The following is a 16,753-nucleotide window of genomic DNA, read 5'->3' as shown; positions in this document are numbered from 1 at the left end:
GATGCTATGCTGGAGTATCTGAAGAGGGATAACCTCATGACCCAGTATCAGCACAGGTTTACTAGGGACCGTTCATGTCAGACTAATTTGATCAGTTTCTATGAAGAGGTAAGTTCCGGACTGGACCAAGGGAATTTAGTAGATGTAGAGTATATGGACTTTTCAAAAGCTTTTGATACGGTGCCACACAAAAGGTTGATACATAAAATGAGAATAATGGGGATAGGGGAAAATATGTAGTGGGTTGAGAGCTGGCTCAGGGATAGGAAACAAAGGGTGGTTATTAATGGAGCACACTCGGACTGGGTAGCGGTTAGCAGTGGGGTACTACAGGGGTCAGTATTGGGCCCTCTTCTTTTTAACATATTTATTAATGACCTTGTAGGGGCATTCAGAGTAGAATTTCAATATTTGCAGATGATACTAAACTCTGCAGGGTAATCAATACAGAGGAGGACAATTTTATATTACAGGATGATTTATGTAAACTAGAAGCTTGGGCTGATAAATGGCAAATGAGCTTTAATGGGGATAAATGTAAGGTCATGCACTTGGGTAGAAGTAATAAGATGTATAATTATGTGCTTAAATCTAAAACTCTGGGCAAAACCGTCAATGAAAAAGACCTGGGTGTATGGGTGGATGACAAACTCATATTCAGTGGCCAGTGTCAGGCAACTGCTACAAAGGCAAATAAAATAATGGGATGTATTAAAAGAGGCATAGATGCTCATGAGGAGAACATAATTTTACTTCTATACAAGTCACTAGTTCGACCACACGTAGAATACTGTGCACAGTTCTGGTCTCCGGTGTATAAGAAAGACATAGCTGAACTGGAGCGGGTGCAGAGAAGAGCGACCAAGGTTATTAGAGGACTGGGGGATCTGCAATACCAAGATAGGTTATTACACTTGGGGCTATTTAGTTTGGAAAAACGAAGACTAAGGGGTGATCTTATTTTAATGTATAAATATATGAGAGGACACTACAAAGACCTTTCTGATGATCTTTTTAATTATAGACCTGAAACAGGGACAAGGGGGCATCCTCTGCGTTTGGAGGAAAAAAGGTTTAAGCATAATAACAGACGCGGATTCTTTACTGTAAGAGCAGTGAGACTATGGAACTCTCTGCCGTATGATGTTGTAATGAGTGATTCATTACTTAAATTTAAGAGGGGACTGGATACCTTTCTGGAAAAGTATAATGTTACAGGGTATATACACTAGATTCCTTGATAGGGCGTTGATCCAGAGAACTAGTCTGATTGCCGTATGTGGAGTCGGGAAGGAATGTTTTTCCCCAATGTGGAGCTTACTCTTTGCCACATGGGTTTTTTTTGCCTTCCTCTGGATCAACATGTTAGGGCATGTTAGGTTAGGCTATGGTTTGAACTAGATGGACTTATAGTCTTCCTTCAACCTTAATAACTATGTAACTATGTACTATGTAATATCAGAGTGCAGTCCAGGTTCGACAGACTGACAGAATGAAGAAGATGGAGGTTTTTTTTCCATCTTCTCATCTGTATGAATTGGATCACACTATGATCCAACTCTAATTGACCCAATTCTCTCGGATGGAAAGAAAACAGTCACATGGCCCGAACTCTATGCAAGCATAAAAATAATTGTTGTCAGCACTAGATTTCCCTCATGTTATCAGGAATACAATGCTGACAAATTAAATTAAATTGTATAGAGGATGAACGATTGCACGAACATTAATTTCTTCAGAGTCTGCTCATTACAGATCCACGTACATGGAAGCATACTGTGTAAGCACTGACAGAAAATGAATGCAAACAGATGTATAAAGTACATGCACAGCCCCCAAGTGTTGATTGATCAGGCCGACTATCTAATGTGTATAAGGGCTTCAGGACAGACCCTGACAGCTGATATCATAGAGGAGATGGATAGGGCATGTCTAATGTCTGACTTTTACTCACTATGCTCTTTTTATTAAAAACACATTGCATGCTAGTGTAATGCAGGTGTCTGTGTGCAAAGAACAGAGATCACAAGGCGAAAATAGCCAGGGGTTGATATATTGGTATTTTTATCCAAAAATAACTTCTAAACAATTAGGGTTATTAGATATGCAATTTAACAATATAGAGGATCACAACAGGTTACGAACAAGCTAGAAAGTCTCTCAGTACTTAATGTTAGTGGTGCGGCCAGTCTTGGAAGTCACCATGTGAGTTCTCATTTGATGCTCTGGCCCTAGCAAGGGTCACTGGGTGTTTCCGCTAGGTTACAAGTCTCTTCCTGATGTAGTCTATTAAAGCTCGCTGAGCCTCCCACGCACTAACCTGCCCCCTCCCAACCTGCAGTTCTAGTCCCAGCCGACCCCGGTCACCATAGGTGATAGCTGAAAGTGACGCCCCTGCTAAATCACACTGTTTCTCTTCTCCCACAGGCGTGCCTCTCCTTTCGCCACACGGCTCTTCTCAGTTTCACCATCGGCGGAAGTCTCTCAAGCTCGGGGCAGACAGGACTGGGCCTCAGCTCTTGACAGGCGTAGTCGGACGCTGGAGGCTGGACCAGCACAGGGTGCAGATTACAGCTCTGACCAGCGTAAGCCATATTCAGGGATATCTTCCAGGGGATCCGGACCTTGCCAGATGGTAAACGACACCTGGGTACCGCAGACTCCCCTCTGAAGCTTGTCACGTTCGTCTCAGTGGTGTCTGTAGAGCACGTCTGTTCCGCGCTCTTCCCTAGGCCAAATCTCTTTGTGGTTTAGTACGCTGGGCTTTTATATCACGGAACTCCTTACAGAGGGTCTCCTGATCCGTCCAGCACACAAAGTCCTTCCCTGCAGATCTTCCAGCACACATTGGTTCCGATTGATTTCAGCTGGCTAACAGATGGCAGTCTCTCCTCATTAATGGTACATCTAATCTTCCAGAGGGCTCATGGTTGTTTGTTACAATAGGCCAAAATGAGGGGTCAGGAGAGACAGCTGTTGGTGGAATATTGTATGGACACCCAGAGCTCAGTTTCTATTATGTCGAAGGAACATGCCTGTGTAACACTCCAGGAGACTGGTTGCCACAGTGACATTGCCTTCCTCAGGGGAGGTGATGACATGCCTGGAAGTCAGAGGGATCCCCTTAGCAAGTAAAACAGTCGGTATGCAACACCTTTCCTGACTCCAGTTCAAAAGAGGGAGCTCTAAACCTGGTTTCATGGGAACTTCCCTATAAGTTCTGATCTGGAGGCGGGGTTAATGTGCGTGAGAGCGCAGACAGTAAAGGACGAGGAGGCAAGTGAGGAGAATCTGTGGGATAGGAGCTGCGACTGAGCTCACCCCAGAACTGAGCACAGAAGATTGGACAACGGAGTCCATGGTTGTATGGGAACTGCAGCATATGAGAGCCCGGAGTCACCACGAGGGAGTCACACCTAGAACAGGATCAAGCTGCCTGCCATGCGGTTAGTGTTTCACTTTGTGGAGAGATTGAGAGAGGGACTTGAGGAGAACAAAAAGCCCCAAGCACCCAGAGAACAGTGCAGCAGGGAGGCCTCCAACCCCACCTGGCTAGGAGGATCCTGAATTGCTTCCAGACTGCCCGGATCTCCATTACCAGCTGTGACTTGTGCCCCGGACTGCACCTGCAACCTGGGATTAAAGATAAAGGAAACTGCAACCTTTAAGTCCTCTAGTTATTCCTGCACGATCATTCCTGCACTCCAATGTCCACCATCCCTCATAAACTGTTCTGGTAGCCCTGGGGCCCCACTCCATCTGTGGGGAGCAGAACCATCCCAGCTGCATCACCATCGTCTCCAGCGGTCCCTTTAAGCAGTGTCGGCCATCCCTGACCAAGTACCACAGGTGGCATCACGAATGATCCCCTTTTCCTATATAAACTTTATTCCTTTCCATCATCCATGCCTTCTCATTGGGCGCCCAGGGCCAAGGACCGGGTCACCGCTGCTGTGACCACCCCTTTAAGAACCGTCCGACCCAGTTCCGAGTACCCCACGGCTCTAGCGGGTGTTGCACCTGCATTACACATCAGGAATGTACCCCATCATATGTTCCTGATGACCCATATGTGTCATATGATGCGCACCCCCTCACCATCCTGAGAAGGCTGGAGAGAGATTAATTTGGCCTAAAATGGGGTAATAGTGGCCTCTGGCGAGTTTCATAGAAAGAAGTAGGAGAGTCTTTTCCTGAATGTTTTAACAGAACATGATGTAGACATTCCCTTAGATAGCAATCAATTGAATAACCTGTAATAAAGGCGGTTGTGAGGCTCATAACAATAGAGCAGATTGTGGGTGTTGCTATGTCTGCAAGATGTTGGATACGAATTGGCTGAGAAGGTGGCAGATGATTGCAATTGTATATCTGTGGTGAATGGACATTACAATACTCACCCACAGCAAGCTTTCACCTCTGAAACACAAAGGGTCACATAGCGCAATCCCTCTTAGTACTAAAGATTAACCTAGACATCTGGCAGATGTGGTGGGATATGTTAGAAACAAAGTGGTGTGTGGCGATTTTATTCATTGGTGATGCTATGAGCTATTTAGTGATGTCATTGGTGCTCAACAAAAGTGGATGTTACATATTTCCTTATCACAAAACCATATCATTCATTCATAAAACTAAGGGACATTTCCCCCATGAAAACATTTATGGTGCTGTGAAAGTCTTAGGGTATGTGCACATGCTGCGGAATGGTTGGCGGATTTTTCCGCAATGATTTTGGTAAATCCGCAGGAAACTGCACTGCGGAATTACCATGGATTTACCGCAGTTTTTCCACGTTTTTTGTGCGGATTCAACCTGCGGTTTAAGGCTATGTGCACACGTTCAGGATTTCTTGCAGAAAATTCCTGAGAAAAACCTAAAATTTTCTGCAAGAAATCTGCAAGAAATCTGCATGCGTTTTTTGCTTTTACCGCATTTTTGGTGCCTTTTTGATGCATTTTTTTGCGGACATTTCCCAATCCATTTTATAGTGGGAAATCCGCTGGGAAAACATGCTGCGTTTGTTACCGCGATGCGTTTTTTTGTGGAAAAAAACGCATCATGTGCACAAAAATTGTGGAATTCATTCTAAATGATGTGATGCATATTGTATGCTTTTTTTTGCGGTTTTATAGCGTTTTTATCGCGAAACAACGCGGGGAAAAAAGGTGAAAAATCAGCAATGTGTGCACACAGCCTTACACCTGCGGATTCCTATTGAGGAGCAGGTGTAAACCGCAGTGGAATCCGCACAAAGAATTAACATGCTGCGGAATATAAACCGCAGATATAAATCTGGAAGATGCGCCTATTCTGGCACTTGGCTACTCTCTTCCCATTCCCGTGTAAAAAAACACACACATTATTACAAAGTATTTTAATGAAATAAATACACAGGTTTTTGTAATATTTTATTATACTGGTAATCCACCTGAAGACCCTTGTCACCTGGAACAAATGTAAAAAACAAACAAACAACAATATTCCATACCTTCCGATGATCAGTCTCGTTCCACGCTGTAAATCCATCTGAAAGGGTTAACTAATTTTACAAGCAGAAGCCTGCTAATGCAGCCACCCCTGCCTGTAAAAACCCGGGGAATTAATGGAATGTAGGTGAATAACCTGTAGTTACCTCGAGTTGCGGTGATGCGCCCTCTGCTGGATGTCCTCATATGAACTTGAGCCTGGGAACTTTTCAGAATATTTTCCCATTCTCGAGTTCATATGAGGACATCCAGCAGAGGGCGCATCACCGCAACTCGATGTAACTACAGGTCATTCACCTACATTCCATTCATTCCCCGGGTCTTTACAGCCACGAGCACAGCTGCATTAGCAGAGCTCCTGGGTGTAAAATGATTTAACCCCTTCGGATGCATTTACAGCGTGGGACGAGACTGATCATCGGAAGGTATGGAATATTGTTGTTTGTTTTTTTTTACATTTGTTACAGGTGACAAGGGTCTTCAGGTTGATTACCAGTATAATAAAATATTACAACAACCTGTGTATTTATTTCATTAAAATATTTTGTAATAATGTGTGTGTGTTTTTTTTAACCATTTCATACTATTGGATTAATAATGGATAGGTGTCATAATTGACGCCTCTCCATTATTAATCTGGCTTAATGTCACCTTACAATTGCAATGTGACATTAACCCTTCATTACCCCATATCCCATTGCTTCATGGGAATGGGAAGAGAGTGGCCAAGTGCCAGAATAGGCACATCTTCCAGATGTGCCTTTTCTGGGGTGGCTGGGGGCAGATGTTTTTAGCCAGGGGGTAACCAATAACCATGGACCCTCTCCAGGCTATTAATATTTGCCCTAAGTCACTGGCTTTACCATTCTGGCGGAGAAAATTGCGTGGGAGCCCACACCATTTTTTTCCAAGATTTAACCCTTTAATTTAATAGCTAGAGCGCCCAAATTTTGCACATACACACTACTAAGATTAGTAGTGTGGAATATGCAAAAAAAATGGTGATATGAGATGGTTTACTGTATGTCAATCATGTCTCATATCATGTCGGGTTTGAGAAGGAGATAGGAAAAGCCGGCAATTGAATTACCGGCTTTTAAGCTATCTAGCGCTGTATGATATATATATATATATATATATATATATATATATATATATATAAATAATTGCAAAAAAGTGAGAGAAGCACAGTAAAGAAAAACAAAAATCAGGGTGCAGGGCCCCCCAGGCATGTACCAAAGCTTGTCATAGAAGTCCAAAAATCAGAGGCAGCACACCATTCTGGATAAGGTTATGAAGGTATTCAAATTTAATAGCCCATCATGGCAATGTTTCGGCCCGTGGAGAGCCTTTCTTAGGTCGGTTTCACACGTCAGTGGCTCCGGTACGTGAGGTGACAGTTTCCTCACGTACCGGAGCCACTGACACACGTACACACATTAAAATCAATGCATCTGTGCAGATGTCATTGATTTTTTGCGGACCGTGTCTCCGTGTGCCAAACATGTCGGTGTTCGTGGGAGCGCACGGATTACACGGACCCATTAAAGTCAATGGGTCTGTGTAAAACACGTACCGCACACGTAAATGGGGGTGGAGCCGCATATTCATTACTGTAAATGAGCGGCCCCACGTGACCGCTCATACAGTACAAGAACAGGAACACATGGGCTACTCGCACAGTGAACAAGTCTGTAGGAACATGCTCACACACCACCAAGAAACTTGAAGACACAAAAGAGCATGGTAGAACCAAAAACACTCAGTTTCAAAAAATCACTGTTATCCACAAGTGCTAGTAAAAAGATGTAAAAAGCAGGGTATTTGGTTGATATGTTTTTTGCAAAAAATATATACTAAGCTGCTCCACCAAACGTCAAGGTATACCCATATCAGAGCAGTCCTAACTGATGTATGCAATCCCTATCTGATGTATTTAAAAACCTGATCATCTGTATATTACCTGTGTGAACAGGGTTCAGAGAGGAAAACTGAGTGTTTTTGGTTCTACCACGCTCTTTTGTGTCTTCATACAGTACAAGGTGCGGCAAGGACAGGAAGCAGCAAGGGAGCCGGGAGCTGGGTGAGTATTTTAATTACAGCGGGGGGTGCACAGGGGTTGGGAGGGGGGTGGGGACCTGGATCTGGATTTTACACACTATTATTCATATCTTCTCTACAGCAAACGCTGCTGCAGGGAAGATATGAATGGGGATTCAGCACGATGCAGGGGACAGCGCTAAACTTTAGCACTGTCTCCGGCACGGTGCATGTGGTACCCAGTGGGCACACGGGCGCACGGACCCAGTGGGCACACGGGCACACGGACAGAGATAATTCCGGTACCGATTTTTCCGGTACCGGAATTATCTGGACGTGTGGGACTGCCCTTAAGCAAAGTGACAGTGTACAGACATGGTATTTATGTTATACAACCAATTAAACATACTTAATCTCATTTGTGCAAAAAAGATATAACAAATCTTGAGAAGCAATATATATATAAAGTGCATACAGTGAACAATATAAGTGCAAGTATAATAAAGTGCAGTACAGTGACATATATAAATGAAAACAACATGCAATAGCTGTTTCAACGTTAATTAATAATCTACACACAGTTGGATTTCATAAATCATTTCATGGCTCACCCCATTCTGTAATCATGTATGCACACCGTATTCGGCGTCCTTCGTGTTCGGCGTCTCACTGACACACATATATATAGACAGTATATATGTTTTTACGATTATTTGAGCTTATGGATCCATTGCATGTCCGTATGTCGGTTTTGCAAGCCTGCGAGAAAATCTCGCAGTAGGGATGCAATACGGATTACATACAGATGATGCCATGCGCAAAATACGCTGACACACCCTGCCTACGGATGACATATGGATCACTATTTTGGGGACTTTTCTGCGTATTACGGCCGTAAAAAATGGACCATATTTTTATACGCTGAGTGTGAGGCCGGCCGTGGATGTTTTTCTAGATATGAGTCATCAGATCAATTCCCCATTAAGACTTCGTAGCAAATCTCTATCAGTGATCAGGAATTTCATTAAACAGGGTTTGCACATCTTCAAGTCCTTGTGCTTTTTATGCCCAATTCTGTAGGACTCTGTGACTTTGTACTGGTTCTGCATGAAAAAGTATTTTCTTAAAAATCTCTTTGTCCTTCTGATAGCAAAATTCAGAGCGTATCTAAAGTTTTCCTGGGAAAAGTTTTCAGAGGAGAATCATGTAATCTATATATAATATATAATTGCCTAGAATACTACTTCCTGCAATTTGTGCCAACTTCCGTGGCTTTGTCCGGAGCTAATGTCCGGAGCTAATGTCCGGAGCTAATGTCCGTAGATTAATTGCCTAGAATACTACTTCCTGCAATTTGTGCCAACTTCCGTGGCTTTGTCCGGAGCTAATGTCCGGAGCTAATGTCCGGAGCTAATGTGCGGAGATAATGTCCGGAGCTAATGTCCGGAGCTAATGTCCGGAGCTAATGTCCGGAGATAAGTGACGTCAACAGTGTCCAGTGTCTGATTGGTTGCCGCCTGCTGCGAGCGACCAATCAGAAACGTTCCGTACTGTGACACACTCCGCCCGCCATTTTGGTGTGATTTTTGAATTTTTACCTCACAGCAAGTTTCTACTGCGTGGAGGCGGGCCCAGTGACGTTGCTCTTCAAGCTCCTGCCGAATTTCGTCAAAAAAATGATAATACCATTTACCAAATCTATATATATTTAGTTGTGAAGTGGTTCAGTGACATTTTCACACCAATTTTGAACTTTTGTTTGGTGTTTTCTCCATATACTGCCTATTATTCACTGACTGTTATACTGAGAGACTGCCGTTTATTAACCTCTTCTTTGCCACATTGGGTATATTGCTCTATTATTTGCCACATAAGGACATTGTCCATTATTGCCCAGCAATTTCTCTGCAATATAAACTGCCTATTTATTAATATCTGCATTCCTGCAAAGAACTATTGCCTATTATTAACTGGCTATTTTCCTACTACCTGACACTGCCTCTTATTAACCTGTTGTTTGCCACCACCACGCTTAAAGCTGTTTAGCTTAGCCAACATGAGCTCTAATAGTAAGGATACTAATGACCCAGAGCCCAAAGCTGCTGATGGCGCACGTAAGATTAGGTCTGATAGAAAGTATACTAATAATGCAGAGCAAAAAGACGCCGATGCCGCACGTAAGCGCAAACAGCGTGCTAACAAGAGTACAGAGGATAGATGCAAGTGCCTGGATACTGTTAAGTATACTAATGACACAGAGCCCAAAGCTGCTGATGGTGCACGTAAGATCAGGTCTGATATAAAGTATGGTAATGATGCAGAAAGTTGTCGTCTGATGTCTTTCATCCCTCCCCTCATAAGCATGTTCATGGATCCTGTGTAACTGTACCTTAAATAACAAGAATTGTCAAGAGCTGGTGAGTGCAGCCATTTTTTGTTCTTTCTTACTATTATTTATTAATTGTATTATTCTTACATTTGAATAAATAAAGTATATATGGATTCTAGACTCCCGATTCTTTAGAATCAGGCTGCCATCTAGTAATCTATAATCGGCTGATATGTTTGTAATGTGCAACCTACAGGTCTATTAGGACTTTCTTCAGAATTGTAAAAAAAGAAAACATAAGGGTATGTGCACACGTCAGGATTTCTTGCAGAAATTTTCCTGACAAAAAACGGACATTTCTGCCAGAAATCCGCATTTTTTCATGCGTTTCTTTTGTGTTTTTTCACGCGTTTTTTTGTGCGTTTTTTCCCAAATGCATAGAATAGCGGCAAAAACACAGAAAATCCGCAAAATTAATGAACATGCTGCTTTTTTTACCGCGATGCGATTTTTTCGTGGCAAGAAACGCATCATGTGCACAAAAATTGCAGAATGCATTCTAAATGATAGGATGCATATGTCTGCGGTTTCTAATGCAGTTTTATCGCGTTTTTATCACGAAAAAATGCAAAAAAAAACTGCAAAAAAACCTGAACGTGTTCACATACCCTTAAACTCAGATTTTTTTCTCTGCATTGTTTAATCTGGAAAAATTGTCATTTTCACTTCTGCACAAAAAAGGGAAACTGTCACACAAAGGGCAAAGAAACCCTAAATTAGAGAAGCATGAAGCCCAGCATGGGAAGAAATACATATGTAACATCTTGATCTGTTTTCTCAAGTTGGAGCCATTCATGAAGACAAACATCTGCAGATTTCATCTGATCCCCAGTGTTATAACAATCTTCAGCCAAGCCAATCCCTTTCCATGTAAGACAAAGGAACGCCCTATAACATCTGGCATACTTACACACTTCTCGCTGTCGAACACATAACACAAGTGTTTATTGGACTCGGAATCCTTGCATATGAATGTAAAAATCCTTTTGTCTGTTTTATCATCAGCACAAAATGATATCCTGTGTAGCTGGCAGTTGTGTAGCACCTCCTATGTACAAAAGACAGAAATCAGCCAGCATAAACCACAGGAAAACATAAAAGCACAAACATAACGTAAAACGCTGTCACATCTCTCCACATAACATCGCCGCCATGGTTTTATTTCAGATTTTTGGTTCTAAACCAGTTCTTCACTAAAAACTGCAAAATCCACACAATGTATGTGGCAGGTTTCCATAGAAAACATATGGTTTCTGCCCCTCCCAATTAGTCTCCAGACCCCTGGAAACTATTCAGACCTTGTTAGTAAAATCTGTAGTCTGGAGTGTGGGAGGACGTTATTTTTCACGTTGATAAACGTGATGGAGGCAGCTAAGATTACAAGAAAATATAGTCTATGACGAATGTGTCCATCTTCAGGGGCAGCTTTGGTCTCATTCAGGGTCTATGCAGCTTGTGAAAAGTTAAGGACACTGGGGGAGGAATTTTGCACGAGTTATTGGCAAGAAAAAATGCCTTTTTCTTTGCACAAAAATAGCAAAAACTTCTATTTTACACTGATCGTTCCAGTGTTTAAAAGTGGGTGTTTTCTCTGGGTGCGGTGCACAAAAAAGTAACACCAGATTTACCAATTGTGACTTTTAAAAGTTGCAGCCTTACTCCAGTAGGGGGCGTAATAAAGAATAACAGATCCACTCTTCACATGTGTTATGGCAGTTTTTGTAACCATCATGTGACATTTTGGGGTAAATAACAAGTATGCAGCCACAAGTAAAGGTTATAATGAATTTTCCTGGCAGTGCTTCTTTTTTACAGCATAAGGGCCACAGTTCAATCCTGGTTTGTATAGTAACACTGTATGTGCCCGCACTTGCTGGGCTCCTGTAGTGACAGTGTATGCCACCCTCATCACTCTGTGGCCATCGGCATAAATCCTGTGTGCAGTGAGTGCTGCTGAAAGCAAAAGGAGGGAGAACTGATACTGTGTGTGCTCTCCCTGCAGTGTCAGTGTGCAGGCTTAGGATTCCATTGATGCAGTTCTCCAAAGTGAGTGTTATCAATCATCATAAGGGGAGTTGTGGAGAATTGCAACTGAGGGGGCAGAAAAGTGTAAGGACCCTTGGCCATGCTATATAATTGTCTAAGGGTCACTTCCGTCTTTCTGTCTGTCTTTCTGTCTGTCACGGATATTCATTGGTTGCGGCCTCTGTCTGTCAAGGAAATCCAAGTCGCTGATTGGTCGTGGCAAAAAAGCCATGACCAATCAGCGACGGGCACAGTCCGGAAGAAAATGGCCGCTCCTTACTCCCCGCAGTCACTGCCCGGCAGTTATGCCGCAGGTAACGCACTCCGTTACCGCTGGTATTAACCCTGTGTGTCCCCAACCTTTTACTATTGATGCTGCCTATGCGGCATCAATTGTAAAAAAATGTCATGTGAAAAATAATAAAAAACAAAAAACCTGCTATACTCACCCTCCGTTGTCTGCTGAGCCGTGCGCGGCCTCCGCAATCTTCCGTTCCCATAGATGCATTGCGAAATTACCCAGAATACTTAGCGGTCTCGCGAGACCGCTAAGTCATCTGGTAATTTCGCAATGCATCCTGGGAACGGAAGATGGCGGCAGCCGTGCGCGTATCGCCGGAGCTTCGGTGGATCCCGCCTTAGGGTGAGTATATAACTATTTTTTATTTTAATTATTTTTTTTAACAGGGATATGGTGCCCACATTGCTGTATACTACGTGGGCTGTGTTACATACCTCGTGGCTCTGTGCTGTATACTACATAGGCAGTGTTATATACTATGTGGGCTGTGCTATATATTAAGTGGCCACTGTTATATACTACGTGGCTGGGCAATATACTACGTGGCTCTGTGCGGTATACTACGTAGCTGGGCAGTATACTACGTGATTGGGCAATATATTACGTGACTGGGCAATATATTACGTGACTGGGCAATATACTACATGGCTTGGCAATATACTACGTAGCTGGGCAATATATTATGTGGCTGGGCAATATACTATGTGGCTGGGCAATATACTATGTGGCTGGGCAATATACTACATGGCTGGGCAATATACTACGTGACTGGGCAATATACTACATGACTGGGCAATATACTATGTGGCAGGGCAATATACTACGTGGCTGGGCAATATACTACGTGACTAGGCAATATACTACATGGCTGGGCAATATACTACGTAGCTGGGCAATATACTATGTGGCTGGGCAATATACTACATGGCTGGGCAATATACTACATGGCTGGGCAAAATACTACATGGCTGGGCAATATACTATGTGGCAGGGCAATATACTACGTAGCTGGGCAATATACTACGTGGCTGGGCAATATACTATGTGGCTGGGCAATATACTATGTGGCTGGGCAATATACTACGTGACTGGGCAATATACTACATGGCTGGGCAATATACTATGTGACTAGGCAATATACTACATGGCTGGGCAATATACTACGTAGCTGGGCAATATACTATGTGGCTGGTCAATATACTACATGGCTGGGCAATATACTACATGGCTGGGCAAAATACTACATGGCTGGGCAATATACTACGTGGCAGGGCAATATACTACGTGGCTGGGCAATATACTACGTGGCTGGGCAATATACTATGTGGCTGGGCAATATACTATGTGGCTGGGCAATATACTACGTGACTGGGCAATATACTACATGGCTGGGCAATATACTACGTCACTGGGCAATATACTACGTAGCTGGGCAATATACTACGTGACTGGGCAATATACTACGTGGCTGGGCAATATACTACGTGGCTGGGCAATATACTACGTGACTGGGCAATATACTACATGGCTGGGCAATATACTACGTGACTGGGTAATATACTACGTGACTGGGCAATATACTACGTGACTGGGTAATATACTACGTGGCAGGGCAATATACTACATAGCTGGGCAATATACTACGTCGCTGTGCAATATACTACGTGACTGGACAATATACTACGTGACTGGGCAATATACTACGTAGCTAGGCAATATACTACGTGACTGGGCAATATACTACGTGGACATGCATATTCTAGAATACCCGATGCGTTAGAATCGGGCCACCATTTAGTATATATATAAAAAGTGTTTTTATGTAAAACAAACTAAGTAAAATCTCCACTACCGGTATGATTTTATAAGGGCAAAGTCCCCTATATTAATGTATAAATGGTTGCATTTGAGTTTTGGGGGTGACAGACTATAAAATATTCTGTAGTTATCTTAAAAGGTGGAGACAGTGTTAAATGTGCAAATATAGCATATTGGTGATGCCCTAAGGACCTGTGTACACACTGCAGATTTACCGCATTTAATTCTGCACAGATTTGTCAGAAAACCTGAAAAGATTCCTAGTGCAAGCAAAGTGATTGAGAATCCTGAAGTGTCGTGCACACGTTGATTATTAGTGACTTGCAGATTTGATCATACAAATCATACATCTACAGCATGCCAATTCTTTCAGCATTTTTGTGCAGATTTCACCCATACTAATGAATGAGGAAAATGCATGTAAAAAATGCATGAAAAAGGAGGTCAAAACGTGCCTAATTTACTCAGCATTTTTGTTGCCGAGAGATGCAGAAATGGTGCAGAAATTTCTGCACCAAATGCTTAACCTGTGCACATAGCTTAATGGTGTAGAAGGGGACCTGTCACCAGGATAAGTGGCCAGATTTTTCTTTTATTTTATTTCCACGGCTTCCATGAGTATTCCATTTTTGTAAAATCGGCTATAAGGTTTCAGACATATAAGCCTTGTTTCCGTGCGAATTTTTCTTTACAAGGGGGTGTGACTCACAAAATTCTACGGGGTGCGTTTTGAAACTGCTTTGCATTATTACTGTGTCCTCTTGTAAAGACCATATGAATTAGCCCTAAGAAAAAGGACCACATCTCATTGAATCATATGATTAGGATACAAACAAAAAACAAGCATTGAGAATGTAAGAGCAAAAACTGGCCACCTCTGACCTGGTGAGAGGTCCTCGTCAAATCAAAGATATTCCTGTGTATTCTGTCCTTAATTGTTAAGCCATTTTAGGCTTAGCTCAGCTCCATCAAGTTGAATTGGGTAAGTTGCAGTGCTAGACATGACCCTGAACCAGATGGTGCTGCTCCTGGGCCACAGTCCTTGTTTCAGGCTGAAGCATACTACCACCAATAAACATCTGCACAGTCTGTGCTTCTTGTTATTGGGATTTCCATATGGCCGGGATCCTGTGTATCTTTTGGATGCTTGTACTCTATATCCCTTCTCTATAACCCTATATTCCCTATATCCCTACTCTATAACCCTATATTCCCTATATCCCTACTCTATAACTCTATATCCCTACTCTATAACCCTGTATTCCCTATATCCCTACTCTATAACCATATATCCCAAGTCCCTACTCTATAACCCTATATCCCCCTATATCCTCTATATTTCTACTCTATAACCCTACATTCCCTATATCCCAAATCCCTACTCTATAACCCTATTTTCCTACTCTATAACCCTATATCCCTACTCTATAACCCTATATCGCTACTCTATAATCCTATATCCTCTATATCCCTACTCTATAACCCTTTTAAAGAAGTGACTGGTGTCATATGCGAGGGTTGCTATATGTCCCCCAGGATGCGCACAGAATCATGTTGAGGCCGCAGGAGTGCATTGCAGTCACAGGCATAGCTGTAATTGCAATGCAAAATAAAAGTAAGTGTTGGTTTTGGGCAAGCTATTTGTCCAAGGCAGATTTAGGAAAACCTGCCATGGCTTTTTTATTTTTCAAATTGACTTCAGGATGGTAGCGGTGCGGTCCGTTTCCTCCCAGCCGGGTCTTCCATGTTGCATACGGCCACAGTTTCCTTATCAAAACCCTGCAGCAGAGGGTTGGGTGTGTCAGTTTTGGTTTTGCAAGTGCGTAGAGCAGGAGACTCTGCAGAGCTCACCCTGTGTGGAGCAACACAAAGCCAAGTGGAGCAAAAGGGCCTTTCACCCATCAGTGTATCCGGCGGTGTAGACACCCACGGCAAAAGGGACCCGATTATGGACTATCTTGTTTCCCGGCTGTGATCCGGAGGATTCTGTGTGCTGTTTATGTTGTGAGATTTGGACATTAAACTACGTTTACTTTGAACTTTCCTGGGTCACTGCCTGTCTGTCACACTGCACCAACCTCGTTGCACCACACCCTATATCTCGTATATCCTCTATTTCTTTGATTTAGCTTTTGTATGAACTCGGACAAAATTTCATCTACGTGGCATGAGATGATGTCTTGTCTGCGGTGTTATTACAAATACTTAGTAATGCAGAACTGGATTGTGATGAGTTGAGACCCAGAGTTAAAGTTTGAGTACAATTGTTTTTATTTTTACAGCTATCCATAGCAACTAGTCACATCTGCCAGAACAAGGAAACCATGGAGACTATTGATCTCCGGATAAGACGGGCAGTAATGCACTGGACACTAGTTGTGTTTCAGATGCCAAGAACAGTACAGTGATAAGAAGGTTCACAGTAAATCATAGTCACATTACGCAGAAATATCAGATATTAATGTGCATTGAACACTGATGAAAAGAATAGAAAGTTTGGATAACCATTTATGCTACGCTATTGCCATCAAGTGTTTTATGCCTAAAACTGCAGTTTTTATCCAAGAATCTTTAGACCAATTGAAAAAAATATATAAAATATTCTATGTTTTAGGAGAATGGGAAGATTACTGTATATTCTGTGAGTTATGTCATAATTCATAAAAGGCATTACCATCAACGGGCAGAGGA

At 42.6% G+C, this 16,753-nt stretch overlaps 1 protein-coding gene across 18 annotated transcripts in view; it reads right to left on the bottom strand.

Moving 5' to 3' along the window:
- The window catches only part of GULP1 (GULP PTB domain containing engulfment adaptor 1), a 1,948,673-nt gene that overhangs the window by 752,059 nt on the left and 1,179,861 nt on the right, over positions 1-16,753 (bottom strand). For all 18 annotated transcript variants that reach the window (XR_011314670.1, XR_011314673.1, XR_011314671.1 and 15 more), the window contains one exon: positions 10,829-10,966. Coding sequence is in view for 12 of the 18 variants with exons in the window: in XM_069733778.1 (XP_069589879.1) it covers positions 10,829-10,966 (138 nt within the window). In the remaining 6 variants the exon portion in view is untranslated. The remainder of the gene's footprint in view (positions 1-10,828; positions 10,967-16,753) is intronic.

Source organism: Ranitomeya imitator, chromosome 7, assembly GCF_032444005.1.
Source record: "Ranitomeya imitator isolate aRanImi1 chromosome 7, aRanImi1.pri, whole genome shotgun sequence".
In the NCBI taxonomy this organism is placed as follows: Eukaryota; Metazoa; Chordata; class Amphibia; order Anura; family Dendrobatidae; genus Ranitomeya; species Ranitomeya imitator.
Note: the sequence above shows the minus strand (reverse complement) of the source record. Positions and strands in the feature narration are given on the sequence as shown.